The 14,706-nt window shown below is 47.9% G+C and overlaps 1 protein-coding gene across 15 annotated transcripts in view; it reads right to left on the bottom strand.

Moving 5' to 3' along the window:
* EHMT1 (euchromatic histone lysine methyltransferase 1) overlaps nucleotides 1-14,706 on the bottom strand; it is a 225,808-nt gene that overhangs the window by 97,513 nt on the left and 113,589 nt on the right. For 9 of the 15 annotated variants that reach the window (XM_054501965.2, XM_054501963.2, XM_054501952.2 and 6 more), the window contains exons 5-6: nucleotides 1,706-1,863; nucleotides 1,144-1,332 (exon numbers count right to left, since the gene is read on the bottom strand). In XM_054501965.2, coding sequence (XP_054357940.1) covers nucleotides 1,144-1,332; nucleotides 1,706-1,863 — 347 coding nt within the window. The remainder of the gene's footprint in view (nucleotides 1-1,143; nucleotides 1,333-1,705; nucleotides 1,864-14,706) is intronic. The other 6 variants (XM_054501954.2, XM_054501959.2, XM_063650114.1 and 3 more) reach the window with 1 other exon arrangement.

The following is a 14,706-nucleotide window of genomic DNA, read 5'->3' as shown; positions in this document are numbered from 1 at the left end:
TTTGTATACATTCAAGGATACGCCCATAGCACACAAAGCTGACTGAAAGTGGAAAAAGCTAACCACTAAAATTATGCATTTTCCAATAAGTCACTATTTGGATGGACTCACCTAAACTGCTATTCTTATTAGTTTTAGAATAACTTATTAGATACAAGATTGCGTCTAAATAAACATGGTTGGACACACTTGTACAATAAACCACAAATTTGTACGTCAACTTGATTCTTAACTTTCCACTGTTCGTCCTTATGAAATGCGTCACTCCTGACTCCCTCAGAACTGAAAAGGCATGAATTTAACTCCGAAACTGTATGTCTAAGAACTTCCTCGGTTTCCCTGAGACACTGGCCCAGGTGCCCATGCCTGGCCAGGGGCAACAGCACCGCTGCGACAAGGCTAGGGCCTTGGCCCGTGCTGGTGCTTGTCCTTGGGTGGACACAGGATGAGGCTGTCTGTGAAGAGAGCACGCCTGGCCCATGTGTGGTGTCCACAGTGCAAGGTGGCAGGCCACGCAAAGCCAACCACAAACGAGCATACAGCAAGCCGCCAATCAGCACTTCAAGCTGTCAGCAGTATCATTCCTGTCGATCTAGAGCCCAGAACAAGTTCAAGAGGCCAGGCACCGTGGCTCATGGCTGTATTCCCAACACTGGGAGACTGAGGTGGGAGGATCACTTGAGCAAAGGAGCTCAAGACCAGCCTGGGCAGCAAAGCGAGCCCCCGTCTCCACAAAAAAATTTAAAAATTAGCCAGGCATGGTGGCGTGAGCCTGTCGTCCTGGCTGCTTGGGGGGCTGGGATGGGAGGATCACTGAGCCCAGGAGGTTGCGTGCAGTGAGCTATGATCGTGCCACTGCACTGCAGCCTGGGTGAAAGCAAGACCCTGTCTCAAAAAAAAGAAAGAAAGAAAACACAGGAAAAGAAACGAGGTTTACTTCAATAAATGATGTACAGAAACACAAATACTTCTTGAATGAAAATAATCTAATAAATCAAGAAAAATAAAATACAAAAATCTAAGCCAATTGTAAATAGGGGACTTTATCAGGGTCTAGAAGTGACCAGACTGCTAATTCTCAGAACCATGGCCAACTTTGTGATACTCTTCCCTTGTACTGTCACCCAAGACAGCAACACCTACCTTCTGGGCACGATCAGCCTCCGACATGCTCTCCTTGGAAGTCCTGCTGTCCTCTGTGGGGAACGCAGCCGCCTGCTCTGCGCCATGGCCGTCGTCCTCCTCGAGCTCCTCTGAGTCGTCCTCATCTGAGTCCAGCTCCAGGCTCTCCCCATTCACGTGCAGGCTGCTGGCGCCCAGGTCCTTCTCCCCCTAGAACACGGGCAGGTGTACACCCCAAGGCAGGATCAGTGCACATCATGAACAAACTTGCTTTCACTGAGGAGTCTTGGGTGACTGGGAGGTACAAGGGCCTGTGGGGAGGCGGGGACACATGAAGAGGTGCCCCTGCCGTCTGGAGAAGAGCCCGGCAGACAGGTGGACTGTGGTGAGGAGGGCAGGGAGGACAGGGTGGAGTCCCCCACAATGATCTTGGACACAAACACTCTGCCCCTATGGCAGAGGAGCTTCACGGCACTGGCACCTTCCCGGGGACTGAGGTCACCCAAATTACTGATAACCAGGCCCTGAACACAGAAACGCATTTCCACGCACACGTGGCAACTCACTCAAATGGGTCTCTTACCTTGGAACCCACAGTGGAATGAGTTATGCTCTTAAACATCTCAATGACCGTCCTCTGTTTTAATACTTTGGTCTTTTTCTTAGGAACCAGGCTATAGGTTCCCATTCTTCGTTTTTTCTTCCGAGATACTGCAGCTGCTAAAACAAAAGGCAAGCAAGCTAAAAAAAAAAAAAAAGTCAAAAGGGGACAAGAAAGGAAAAGAAACACCATTCAAATGTTTTTCAAAGGTAAGAGACAGTTTACAAAACTTGATCACCAAAATCACCAGCAAACCCCATCACCACAGGCGCACTGCCCGCAGGTCATCAGCACAGTGACAGGCATCCTTCACTCACAATCAATTCACAGAGAATCAGAAACACGTCCTAGATCATCTGTTCATCTATTCCATTCACAATAAAACACGGAGCAAACATTATCACCCCACTTGGAGGCAGGAAAGCCACAAACCGTCAGTAGCAGAGCTCTGAAGCGACTCCTCCTCTCAGCCCCCTTGGCTTTGAACATGGAATGATCACCCTTGAGAAGTCCTCTCGCTTTGCAAAACAGACCAACGTGAACAGCATGTGCAGCAGTGGGGACGCAGTGTGGAGCAGGAAGAGCCCGGTCTCCCTTCCCTGCACAGGGGCCAGGCCAGGGCAGTCTTCCTAGGACACAAGCTCTGTGCCAGGTCCACCCCTGTGACTCCGCAGCCCAACACCCTGACACCATCCTCCTAGGCCCTCTCCCCAGCACCATCCTCCTAGGCCCTCTCCCCAACACCATCCTCTCCTCGTGCTGCAATCCAATGACTGAGGGGAAAGACAGTGCCTGGAGCTACTGTCCAGCTCTCTATTAAAAGACAAGAGGGTGAGAGGGAGAAGCAAATGTCTGGGGGCTCTGGAGCAGTGGTTTCCAAACAAGAGCAGCAGCGAGGAAGGGGCCTGGGGGCTCCCAACCCCATTCTGAACAAAGCAGTTCTAGGTTCCACTGGTTTTATATAATCAGACTCCATGACTTTTTTTTAAGTTCCAAGATTTAAAGAAAAAACAGATCTAAAAGCCACTGCTTTAACATAAAAGAAACTCTTCTAAAGGGCTGGGGAAAATCCACTCTGTTTAAAGCTGGACACAGCAGCTCACACCTGAAGACCCAGCTACTGAGGAGGCTGGAGTGGGAGGGAGGGATTGCTTCATTCCAGGAGTTCAAGCCCAGCCTGGAAAACACAGTGAGACCCCCTTTTCCTACACACACACACACACACACACACACACACAATTTGGTTCTACAAAATGCAGAAGCAACAGTTGGAGGGACGTGAACGAGTGAGAACCATTCAAAGCGGGTGGGTCCTGTGACAGCACCACCCACAGACGCCACGGGGCCTGGGCAATCTGCTCTGGAGTAAGGAGGTGCCTGGGGCCATGGACTCTGGGAAACGATCACACCAGGCATCTGCAGTATGTTCATGGGGGTCAGGCTCTGAGCACACAGCCAACATGCAGACACTTGGCTCTGCCTGTCCACACTAGAACAGGCTGATGGGCCAGCATGGCTGTGCTCAAGCAACAGAAATCCCTTGGTAGCCCTGGGAATTCTAAACTCACTATCATAATCATCTTGATATTTTGAATAGATATTTTGTGGGAGAATGAAGGAGGCCTGGATTTAATCAGATAACTTTTAAGTCTCTCAGCTTTAAATATATATACAGCCGACTTTTGAACATGGATTTTAATCACATAGGTCCACTTACAAGCAGAATTTTTTTCCCCAACCAAACAGGTTGAAAATACAATGTTTGCAAGATGCAAAACGCCTGAACACAGAGGGCCAACTTTTCATATTACACAGGTTCTGCAGGGCTGAGTGCAGGGTTGCAGCATGCGCGGATTTTGGTATGGGGATGGGGTCCTGGAGCCAATCTCTGCATATACTACAGGGTGAACATATACTACAGGGTGAGAAAGGGTGACTACACGTACTTTCTCACTAGATTCTTTTCCTCATTTCATCTCAGTAACCCATAGTTATTAATATCATAAATCGGACATGGCACCTGTTTATAAATAAAGCTTTATTGGTACACACCCATGCCCACTGTCTACATACTGTCTGCATCTGCTTCAATCTGACAACACCATGGCCAGCTGGGACAGGAACAGTGTGGCCCACAAAGGTGCTGACGTTTGCTACCTGTCCCCTGGAAACAGTTTGCTGACTCCTGTAATGAACGGCTGAGTGAGGACAAAAGAGATAACCCTGCATTTCATGTACTTAAGAATCATGTCTGCCGGGCGCAGTGGCTCACACCTATTGTAATCCCAGCACTGTGGGAGGCCGAGGCGGGTGGATCACGAGGTCAGATTGAGACCATCCTGGCTAACACGGTGAAACCCCGTCTCCACTAAAAATATAAAAAATTAGCCGGCCAAGGTGGCGGGCGTCTGTAGTCCCAGCTACTCAGGAGGCTGAGGCAGGAGAATGGCATGAACCCGGGAGGCAGAGCTAGCAGTGAACCAGGATCGCACCACTGCACTCCAGCCTGGGCAACACAGCAAGACTCTGTTTCAAAAAAAAAAAAAAAAAAATCATGTCAGGGCCCGATGCAGTGGCTCACATCTGTAATCCCAGCTACTGAGGAGGCTGAGGCAGGTGAATCACTTGAACCCGGGAGTCGGAGCTTGCAGTGAGCCAAGATTGCACCACTGCACTCCAGCCTGGGCAACAGAGCTAGACTCCATCTCAAAAAATAATAATAAAATAAAATAAATCATTTCATTTTAGCAGACAAACAGAAGTCTGTCTGCTGCAAACAAGTGAAGAATGGTGTCTAAGGGCTTCTTACTGAGTGACAGGTTGTATGTGTGAAACGACGTTAGTTAGGTATAAAATTTGCTACACATTAAATAGTAGAGAAACATCTATGGATGACTTTCAGAAATGTAGAATCTATTAAGGACCTGAAAGTGTTTGAAAACGTGGCTGAAGCATGAAGAGGAGCCACTTCAGTGCTGCAGGGAGACCTCCAGCTGTGTCCAGGGAAGGGGTCTGGCCCTGAGCCAGATGGCTGGGATTCAGTGTCATCAGGGGCCAGGAGAAAGAAAACTGCAGGACGGCTGGCAGTAAGCTTCGAAGAGGCTCGAGGGCCTCTTTGGAAGGAGGATTTGCAGTCCAGGCCTCAAAGAAGCGGGGCCAGTGCCCTGCAGATGGGATCTGGCACAGGAGAATCCTGGTGGAGAACATCAAGAAGTTAGGGGTGGGGGGACCTTCAGGACCCCGAGCAAAGACTCTCGTCAACTGGCATCTCACATGACGCTCTGGGAGGCCCAGGCACAGGACAGTGTGGAACAGACAGTTCCAGGAAAACTAATGCCAGGAGTGGAAGTGGGCGTGGGGTAGGGGTGGGCACTGCCCAGCTGCTCTGCAGAAAGGCTGGGCTGCTGGGCAGAAGAGGTATGGATAAGGAAGAAAGGTGACAGGCTCCAGAGGGCAGACAAGGTGGATGGGAGGGTGGAAGTGTGGGGAAAAGCAAGTGCACGGGAAACACAGCAGTCTGCGTGGCCACCACCACAACTCTGTCACTCAGAAGGGTTTCTGCGTGGCCACCATCACAACTCTGCCACTCAGAAGGGTTTCTGTCCTCAGGTCACATAGAGCAGGGCCCAGCTCTGTGTCCAGGCCTCATGCCTGGAGGGCAGCACCTGTAGAACCGTTCCCTGCCATCAGAGACACCGTCCTCCTTCCTCCCTGCCTGACAAGTCCACAGAGACCCCAGGCCGTTCAGGTGTGGACATTGTTCCCACCCACCTATGCAGAAGGCACGAACACTCCAAGCTCACAAAGCAAACGGCAGGGCCTCCACTCTGGGCATGTCCTGTGGTCACCGGCAAAAAAGCGCAAGGGAAGCACTGCAACCTCTGCAGCAATCTGCAGCTTCTACCCAAGTGTGGACATTGAACCCAGTAGGGACCTGCAGCTTCCACCCAAGTGTGGACATTGAACCCAGTAGGGACCTGCAGCTTCTACCCAAGTGTGGACACCGCACCGAGCAGGGACCTGCAGCTTCTACCCAAGTGTGGACATTGAACCCAGCAGCAACCTACAAGTGTGGACGCTCAAACTGCTTTATGACCTAAGTTTACTTTTTCTTTTTTTTTTTTTTTGAGACTGAGTCTGGCTCTGTTGCCCAGGCTGGAGTGCAGTGGTGCGATCTCCACTCACTTGCAAGCTCCGCCTCCCGGGTTTACGCCATTCTCCTGCCTCAGCCTCCTGAGTAGCTGGGACTACAGGCGCCCACCACCACGCCCGGCTAATTTTTCTATTTTTAGTAGAGACGAGGTTTCACCGTGTTAGCCAGCATGGTCTTGATCTCCTGACCTTGTGATCTGCCTGCCTCGGCCTCCCAAAGTGCTGGGATTACAGGCATGAGCCACCGCACCTGGCATTTTTTTTTTTTTTTTTTTTTTTTTTTTACTAGTAAAATACACACACCACAAAATTTACCATCTTCATCATCTTTAAGTGCATGGTTCCATGGTATTAAATACATTCAGAATGTTGTGCAACTATCACCCCTATCTACCTCCACAACTCTTTCCATCTTGTTAAACTGAACCTCTGTTCCCATTAAGCCCTAACTCTCCATTCCCTTCCTCCAGCCCCAGCCTCCAGCCCCTTCTACTCTTTCTGTGTCCATCAGTTTGACGACTCTAGGGACCTCCTGTAAGTGGAATCGTACAACGTTTGTCCTTTTGTGGCTGACTTACTTCGTTCGGCACAGTGTCCCTGAGGCTCGTCCACGCTACAGCGCCGGCCCCAGCTTCGCTGCTTCTCAGGCTGAGTCACACTTCACTGCGTTTTGCACACGACACTTTGCTGACCCGTTCACCCGACAGCCGACCCTTGGGTGGCTTCCCCCTTTTGGCTGCTGTGGTTGATGCTGCTATCAACGTGGGTGTACAAGCATCTCTTCAAGACCCTGCTTTCAGTGCTGCTGGGGCACGTGCCCAGCAGTGGAATTGCTGGATCACATGGTAGTTCCACACTTAGTTTTTTGAGTTTTTCACAGCGGATGCACCGTTTCACTTCCTACCAGCAGTGCACGAGGGTTCCCATTTCTCCGCATCCTCACTGATACGTGCCATTTTCTGTTTTGATAGTTGCTGTCCTCAACAGGTGTACAGTGGTATCTCACTGTGGTTTTGATTTGCGTTTACCTTATGATTAGTGACGCTGAGCATCTTTTCATGGGCTTACTGGCCATTTGTGCATCTTCTTTGAAAAAATGTCTATTCCACTCCTTTGCCTTTTTTTTTCTGAGACAGAGTCTCGCTCTGTCACCCAGGCTGGAGTGCAGTGGTCCGATCTCGGCTCCCTGCAACCTCTACCACCCAGGTTCAAGTGATTCTCCTGCCTCAGCCTCCCAAGTACCTGGGACCACAGGCATGCACCACTATGCCCGGCTAACTTTTGTATTTGTAGTAGAGACGGGGTTTCACTATGTTGGCTTGGCTCGTCTGGAACTCCTGACCTCAGGTGATCTGCCTGCCTCAGCCTCCCAAAGTACTGAGATTACAGGTGCAAGCCACTGCGCCCGGCCTCCTTTGCTGATTTTTTAATCAAGTTGTTTTTGTTGTTGAGTTGTGGGATTTTTTTTGTATATTTTGGGTAGTAATTCCTCATCGGACAGGATTTGCAGATATTTTCTCCTACTCCACAGGTGCCTTTTTATTCCGTTAACAGTGTCTTCTCTTTACGACTAGCCAAGTGCAGCAGTAAGAAGCAGGGAAACAGGGAAACAAGGAGACAGAAAGCTTTGTGCATCAAAAGACACCAAGTCTCATCAAACCCAGTGTGTCTCCTTTTTTTTTGTTACCTACGCTTTTGGTGTCATGTCCAAGAAATCACTGCCAAATCCAACGTTGTGGAGCCTTTGTCCTATGTTTTCTTCTAAGAATTTTATATGTTTAGGTCTTACATTTAGGTCCTGGACCTGTCTTAGGCTAACTTCTGCATATGGTATGAGGTAAGGGTCCAGTGTCACTCTTCCGCATGTGGATATCCAGTCTTCCCGGCACCATTTGTTGGTAAGCTGTCCTTTCCCCCGTTGAATAGTCTTGGCACTCTTGTCAAAAATCAACTGATCATACAACACAAAGGTTTATTTCTGTGCTCTCTGTTCTAGCCCACTGGCCTATATGTCTGTCTGTATGCTGGAATAACAGTTTTGAGTACTATAGCTTTGTAGTAAGTTTTGAATCTGTCTTTTTCCACATATACATATATTATTTTTTAAGACAGTGTCTCACTCTGTCACCCAGGCTAAAGTGCAGTGATACAATCATGGCTCACTGCAGCTTCGACCTTCTGGGCTCCAGCAATCCTCCCACCTCAGCCTCTGGAGTAGCTGGGACCACAGACACTTGCCACCATGCCTGGCTAATTTTTGCATTTTTTTTTAGAGACAGGGTTTTGCTATGTTGCCCAGGCTGCTCTGGAACTCCTGAGCTCAAGTGACCAGCTCACCACAGCCTCTCAAAGTGCATGGATGACAGGCTTGAGCCACCACACCCAGCCAAATCTCTCTATATATTTTTCTTTTTTTTGAGACACAGGCTCACTCTGTCACCCAGGCTGGAGTGCAGTGGTATGATCTTGGCTCACTGCAACCTCCACCTCCCAGGTTCAAGTGATTCTCGTGCCTCAGCCTCCCAAGTATCTGGGATTACAGGCACGTGCCATCACGCCCAGCTAATTTTTGTATTTTTTGTAGACATGGGGTTTCACCGTGTTGGCCAGGCTCGTCTCGAACTCCTGACCTCAAGTGATCCACCCGCGTCAGCCTCCCAAAGTACTGGGATTACAGGCGTGAGCCATCACGCCTGGCTCAAATCTCTGTATTTTAAAATCAACGTTGAGACGTATTTGTGGCCTAACATATGGTCAATCCTAGAAAGTGTTCCAGGTGCACTTGAGAAGAGTGTACATGCTGCTGTTGGGCAGAGTATTCTGTATGTCCGTTGAATCTAGTTGGCTTATGGTGTTAAGTCCTCCATTTCCTTTCTTATTTGCTATATGGTTATTCTATCCATTATTGATAAGTGGATACTGAGGTCTCCAACTATTACTGTAGAATTGTCTATGTCTCCCTTCAATTCTGTCGGTTTTACTTCTTCTATCTTGATGGTCTATCATTCGTTGGGTATGTAAATGTTTACACAGGTAATTGTTATACCTTCTTCTTGTATTGAAACTTTTATTACTATATATTGTCCTTCTTAGTCTCTTGTAACCTTTTTTTATTTAAAAACCTATTTTGTCTGATACTAGAATAGCCACCTTGCTCTCTTTGGTTACTGTTTGCATGGAATATCTTTTTTCATCCTTTCACTTTCAATCTATTTGTGTCTTTGGATCTAAAGTGGGTCTCTTATAGACAGCATGTAGTAGGATCATCTGTTTTTTTCTCTTGATGCATCTGCCTTTGTCCATTTAGTGTTGCCATAAAAGATAAAGAGATTTGTCTCCTAAGTCTGGTGGCTGGAAAGTTTAATACTGAGCAGGTACACCTGGTAGGGCTTCATGCTCTGGCTCATGGTGGAAATTGGAAAGGGAGCAGGCATGTGCAAGAGATCACATGGTGAGAGAAGAAGGAAGAGACAGAGAAACCAAGGAAGCCAGATTCTTTCAAACACCTCACTCTCAAGGCAATTAAGAGCGAGAATTCACTCACCTGGAGGGAGGGCACTGATCTATTCATAAGGAATCTACACACATGACCAATCACCTCAAGCTAGGCCCCACCTCACAACACTGCCATATTGGGGATCTCATTTCAACATGAGCTTTGGTGTGGACAAACCACATCCAAACCATGGCACTGCCAATCTTTGTCTTTTGATTGGAAAGCTTCATCTGTTTACATTTAAAGCAACTATTGATGAAGATTTACTTCTGTCATTTTGCTATGTTTGCTACATGTATTATAGCTTTTTTCATCCCTCATTTCTTGCACTACTGTCTTCTTTTATATTTAGTTGATTTTTTATAGTGGAATGTTTAAATTCTTTTCTCATTTCCTTTTGTGTATGTTCTATAGCTATTTTCTTTGTGGTTACCATGGGGATTACATTTAACATCCTAAAGTTATAACATTCTAATTTAAATTTATGCCAGCTTAACTTCAGTAACACAGAAAAACTCTGCTCCTTTACATATCTGTTCCCACCCCTTTCATTTGCTGATGTCACAAAACTACATCTTTATTCATGCTGTGCCCCAAAACATAAACAATTCGTTTAAATGCATTAGTCTCTTATGTTATGTAGGAAAAATGTGGAGTTACAAACCAAAGTTGCAATGATACTAGCTTGCAGACTAATTTTTTAAACGGATTTGTCTCTTAGATCTTACAGAAAACAAAAAGTGGAGGTACAGACCATTGTTACAATACTAGCTTTTATAACCGCCCATGTCTTTACTTCTCCATATGGCTTCAAGTTACTGTCTAGTGTCCTTTCTTTTCAACCTCCTAGGCTCCTTTAAGTATTTCTTGCAGGTCCAGGTCAGGTGGTAACAAATTTCCCTCAGCTTTTGTTTATCTGAGAATATCTTAATTTCTTCTGCACTCTTAAAAGGACAGTTTCCGTGGATATGGATACTCGGTTGAAAAGATTTTTTTATCACTGTTAATATACCGGTGATATATTCTGTCCCCCAAAGTTTCTGATGAGAAACCTGCCAATGATCACTGAGGAAACGTGTATGTGATGAGTCTCTTTTCTCATCTGCTTTCAAGATTCTCTTTGTCTTTCTACAGAAGTGTCTCAAGTATAACGTGTCTAGTGTGGGTCTCTTTGAGTTCATCTTACTGGAGTTCACCAGGTTCCCTGGATGTTTATACTCATGGGTTTCATCAGATATTCTCTCCACCCTTTTCTTACTCTCTTCTTCCTGGACTCCTACAATCCATTTGGTCCTCCTGATGATGCCCACAGGTCCCTAGGCTCTGCTCACTTTCCTTCAGTCTTTTTGTTTGCTTCTCAAACTTGATTATTTTCACTGTCCTATCTTCAAGTTTGCTATCTCTCTCTTCCATCTGTTCAGATCTGCCTTTGATTTCCTCTAGTGAATTTTTCATTTCACTTATTATACTTTTTAGCTCCAGAATTTCTTTTGGTTCCTTTTTAGGTTTTCTAGCTCTTTATTGGTATTTCCATTTTGATCATACATCATTTTCTTGACTCTCTCCATACCTTCCTTTAGGATCTGAGCATATCTAAGACAGTTATTTTAAAGTCTTTTTCTGGTGGATCTGGCATCAGATGTTTTCTGGGAACAGTTTCTGTTGACTTATTTTTTTCATCTGATTGGGCCATACCTTCCTGTTTCTTTGTATGCCTTGTAGTTCTATGTTGAAAACTGGACATTTGAATCCAATAATGTAGAAACTCTGAAAAGCAGATTCTCCTCCTTTTCCAGGGTTTACTGTTTTGTTGCTGTTACTGGTTTTGGGGTGTTTTTGTTGTTGTTATTTTTCATAGTTGTAGGCTGTCTCTGTGAGGAGGGTGAGCCTGAGATTTAAACTTAAGGTCTTCTCATGTCTTTCCTTAGCCTGTGCCTTTCCCTGGGCACATGCAGTCACTTTATAATTTACCCCATATACACAGTTGCTTCTGAATATCCTAGTCTTTAATGTCTGGCTCCCAAAAAGAGAAAACAATAAAAATGAAGTGGGGAGATAAAAACAGCACTGGCCCTTTAGATTTCTTGGCCGTCCCATGCAAGAAAGGCTTACAACCAGATGAGAGGGCCTCTCTGTATGCACCTGGGGACAAGGTCCTCTTTGCCCACCCTGGCTCCCACAAGCTGCACGCACACTGTTCCAGGAACACCGCACACCCTGCACCACAGGGCTGAGGAAGGCAGTGCGCAGCAGAGCTGAAAATGACTGAAATTAACTGTCCCAGCTTCCCGCCTAGAAGTTGCAAACCTTCAGTAGACTCCAGAGTTCCAAAATAGTTACATCAGACAGATTTCACCAGTGGAACTGTTGTCTAGGTGAGGAGATGAATTCCTGGTCTTCCTGCCCCACTATCTTTCTAGAATCCCCTGAAATCAGTTTTTGGTACTGTGAGGATTGTTTTTAAATTGTGAACCGCTACACGTGGGAAAGATACAGAACAAGCTGCTAACAAAGATGCCAGTCCACTCTGTAAAAAGAATGAATGCTCACCTAAAACAACGCTGGGTGCCTGAGATCCTGATTCAGCACGGCCATCCCCAGCCTGGGGCTGTCACATAAACGCATGTTCTCAACCTTCTTGCACAGCACAGATCTTTCATTTCTGATACTACAGGGTGGAGGGTGCAGAACAGGTCGAACAGAATCACAGCCACCCTCCATCTAAAACTAAGAATTACAGCTGCCCATGGGAACAAGCTACCACACACGGGCTCTGCTATGACTTCAGGTGTACAATGCATGTCGAAACCAACATGTGACTCTGCTCCTCTTTCCTGCCCGTGGTAAACTTAAGGGGGTGGCAGGAGGGAAAGAGCAGAACCATCTGTGATCATCACCACAGTAATGAGAAATTAACAGAAAGACATGACAAGAGATCTCAGCCTTTCTTTGATAACCTGGCTCCAACACCCCTCCCACAGGGAGGCAACAATGAATGGCAGGCAATGGAGTGACAGTTGAAGAAATAAAAGTGATAACGGCAGACAAATTCCTAGGCAGATAGGAGCAGGTCCCCGGTGAAACCTGACCTTCAAGCCAAAGGCCGCCTGAAGCCTGAAAACCGGGCTGCCAGTTCCCGGTAGAATCCACAACCTGGAGTGAGAACTTCCTTGATGCCTTTTAGCCAATCAAATGGTGTTTTTTCCAGACCCACCCATGGACCAATCAGCATGCACTTCCTCCATTCTGAGCCCACATAAACCCCCAGACTCGGCCACACAACAGGACTGCCTCCCTGCCAGTAGGAGCTACTGACTTTGGGTCTCCTCTCCGCTGAGAGCTGTTCTGCCGCTCGATAAAACTCTTCTCCACCTTGCTCCCCCTCCAGTTGTCCATGTAACCTCATTCTTCCTGGACCCAAGACAAGAACTCGGGACCTACCCAACAGCGGATGCAAAAAGGGCTATAACATGTTCCTGGCCGGCTCGCTGAGCTGCAGGCAGTGACACGCTCCCGTTCGCTGAACTGCGGGAGTGAAGAGCAGTGATCCTTCTGGGGACCCAAACCTTCGGATTCCTCAAGCCAGAGCTGTAACACTATAGCCCTCCTGCCCTCCGCTGGTGTCAGCGGCTGCCCCGTGTGATGGCAAGCAGCAGTGGAGCCAGGCCAGTCTGGGAGCTGCAGGCCAGAACGAAAGCGGCAGAACTGAACGAACTGGGAACACACCCCAGCCTGTACTGTGGGTGGCGAGAGCGAGAGAGCTATAGCACACTCTCCCACCCCATCCCTTTGGGGCTCCGCAGTTGCTGGTGACTTCGAGTTTTGGGGCACCACCGTGGTCCCCTCATCCAGACACCAGCGCCTGCAGCGTCAACTGCTTGTGGTATGCCTCAACCAGCCACAGCTCTGCACAGAGCCAGAGCCTGGAGCTGCCTGCCCCACCACAGCAGCCAAGCGAGCTTGGCTGTGCACAGTGGCCCCACACCACGCTTTCTCGTCAACACACGCCTTGCTGCTCCACTCCTGGCTTGCCCTCAGAAGGTGCGGGATCTGGGCCGGTAGCACGACACGGCTCGCTGCTCCACTCCTGGCTTGCCCTCAGAAGGTGCGGGATCTGGGCCGGTAGCACGACACGGCTCGCTGCTCCACTCCTGGCTTGCCCTCAGAAGGTGTGGGATCTGGGCCAGTAGCACGACAAGGCTCGCTGCTCCACTCCTGGCTTGCCCTCAGAAGGTGTGGGATCTGGGCCAGTAGCATGAGCCGAGTACAGCCTGCTGGGCCCAGTGGGCAGAATGAGCCCAGCAGGTACAAGTGAAACTCAAGCAGAGGCACCGCTGGCCGCAGAGGTTTACGGCTGGCAAAGGGACACTCAAGGGATCCTGTGACAACAGGATAGGACCTACCCAGATTCCTGCTCTGTATGGACACTGTTGTAAAAGGCCTTTGTCTCTCTCTGCCATCCCGATAAGTGGACTCTGTACCCCTGGTCCCAGGACACTTGACAGGGGACTCCTCCATCCGCACTCCTGTCTTTCCAGCCATGTTGAAAGGTGCATTGATGACCATCACAAGACAAGGCAGCTGTGAGTGCCATGCTCCTCTCTAGGAAACGTGTTCTAGCACAGAAACGGTAACTTCTGTGCCCACTCCGGAAGCCCTGGGGTGACAACACACAGGAGCAGCTGAGGCTGAGGGAGTATCTTAACCACGGGACCAAAGCAGGCAGCTAACTGCCGAGCACGTCTCCTCCACTGCTCGAGGCCATTTTACGCACTGTCCTAGGCTAACACGCTGATGGACCACTCACTTCCAGGTTACGGATAAGGAAGGGGTGGTGGAGGAAGGGGGCTGTGGAAGGGTAATCCGTGGCCTGCTAAACATACTGGGTAGTTTGTTTTTAGAAAGCTCTTTTTAAAAGATGATGATACAACAAAGCTAAAATAGGAAAAGAAAATCTCAACACTTTAACAACTCTTCAGACATGTAAGTCCTAACATATGTGAGCATAACTCCATAGTTTTGCAAAACACCAAGTTTAACTGTTTCAAACACATAAAATTACATCAAATAGCAAAAAAAGTTGATAAGTTGATGGTGAGGGAAACAGATAATGACTGATTTTGTTTTCTAACTTCCAATGAAAAGAACCAGGGCTCCCTGGAGAAAGCCGATTCCGGCACTGGGAAGGGACAAGGCAAGGTAAGCAGACCATTCAGTGAATCAGGAAGGTCTTCGTGAAGAGATGGCCATGTCCCAGGACTCAGAACCAGCCTAGGGGACCCCACTGGACAAACTTGGGACAATCTGAGCAACAAAATAAATAATGATAGGAATG

This window comes from Pongo pygmaeus, chromosome 13 (genome assembly GCF_028885625.2).
Source record: "Pongo pygmaeus isolate AG05252 chromosome 13, NHGRI_mPonPyg2-v2.0_pri, whole genome shotgun sequence".
In the NCBI taxonomy this organism is placed as follows: domain Eukaryota; kingdom Metazoa; phylum Chordata; class Mammalia; order Primates; family Hominidae; genus Pongo; species Pongo pygmaeus.
This window is presented reverse-complemented; position numbering and strand designations above follow the sequence as displayed.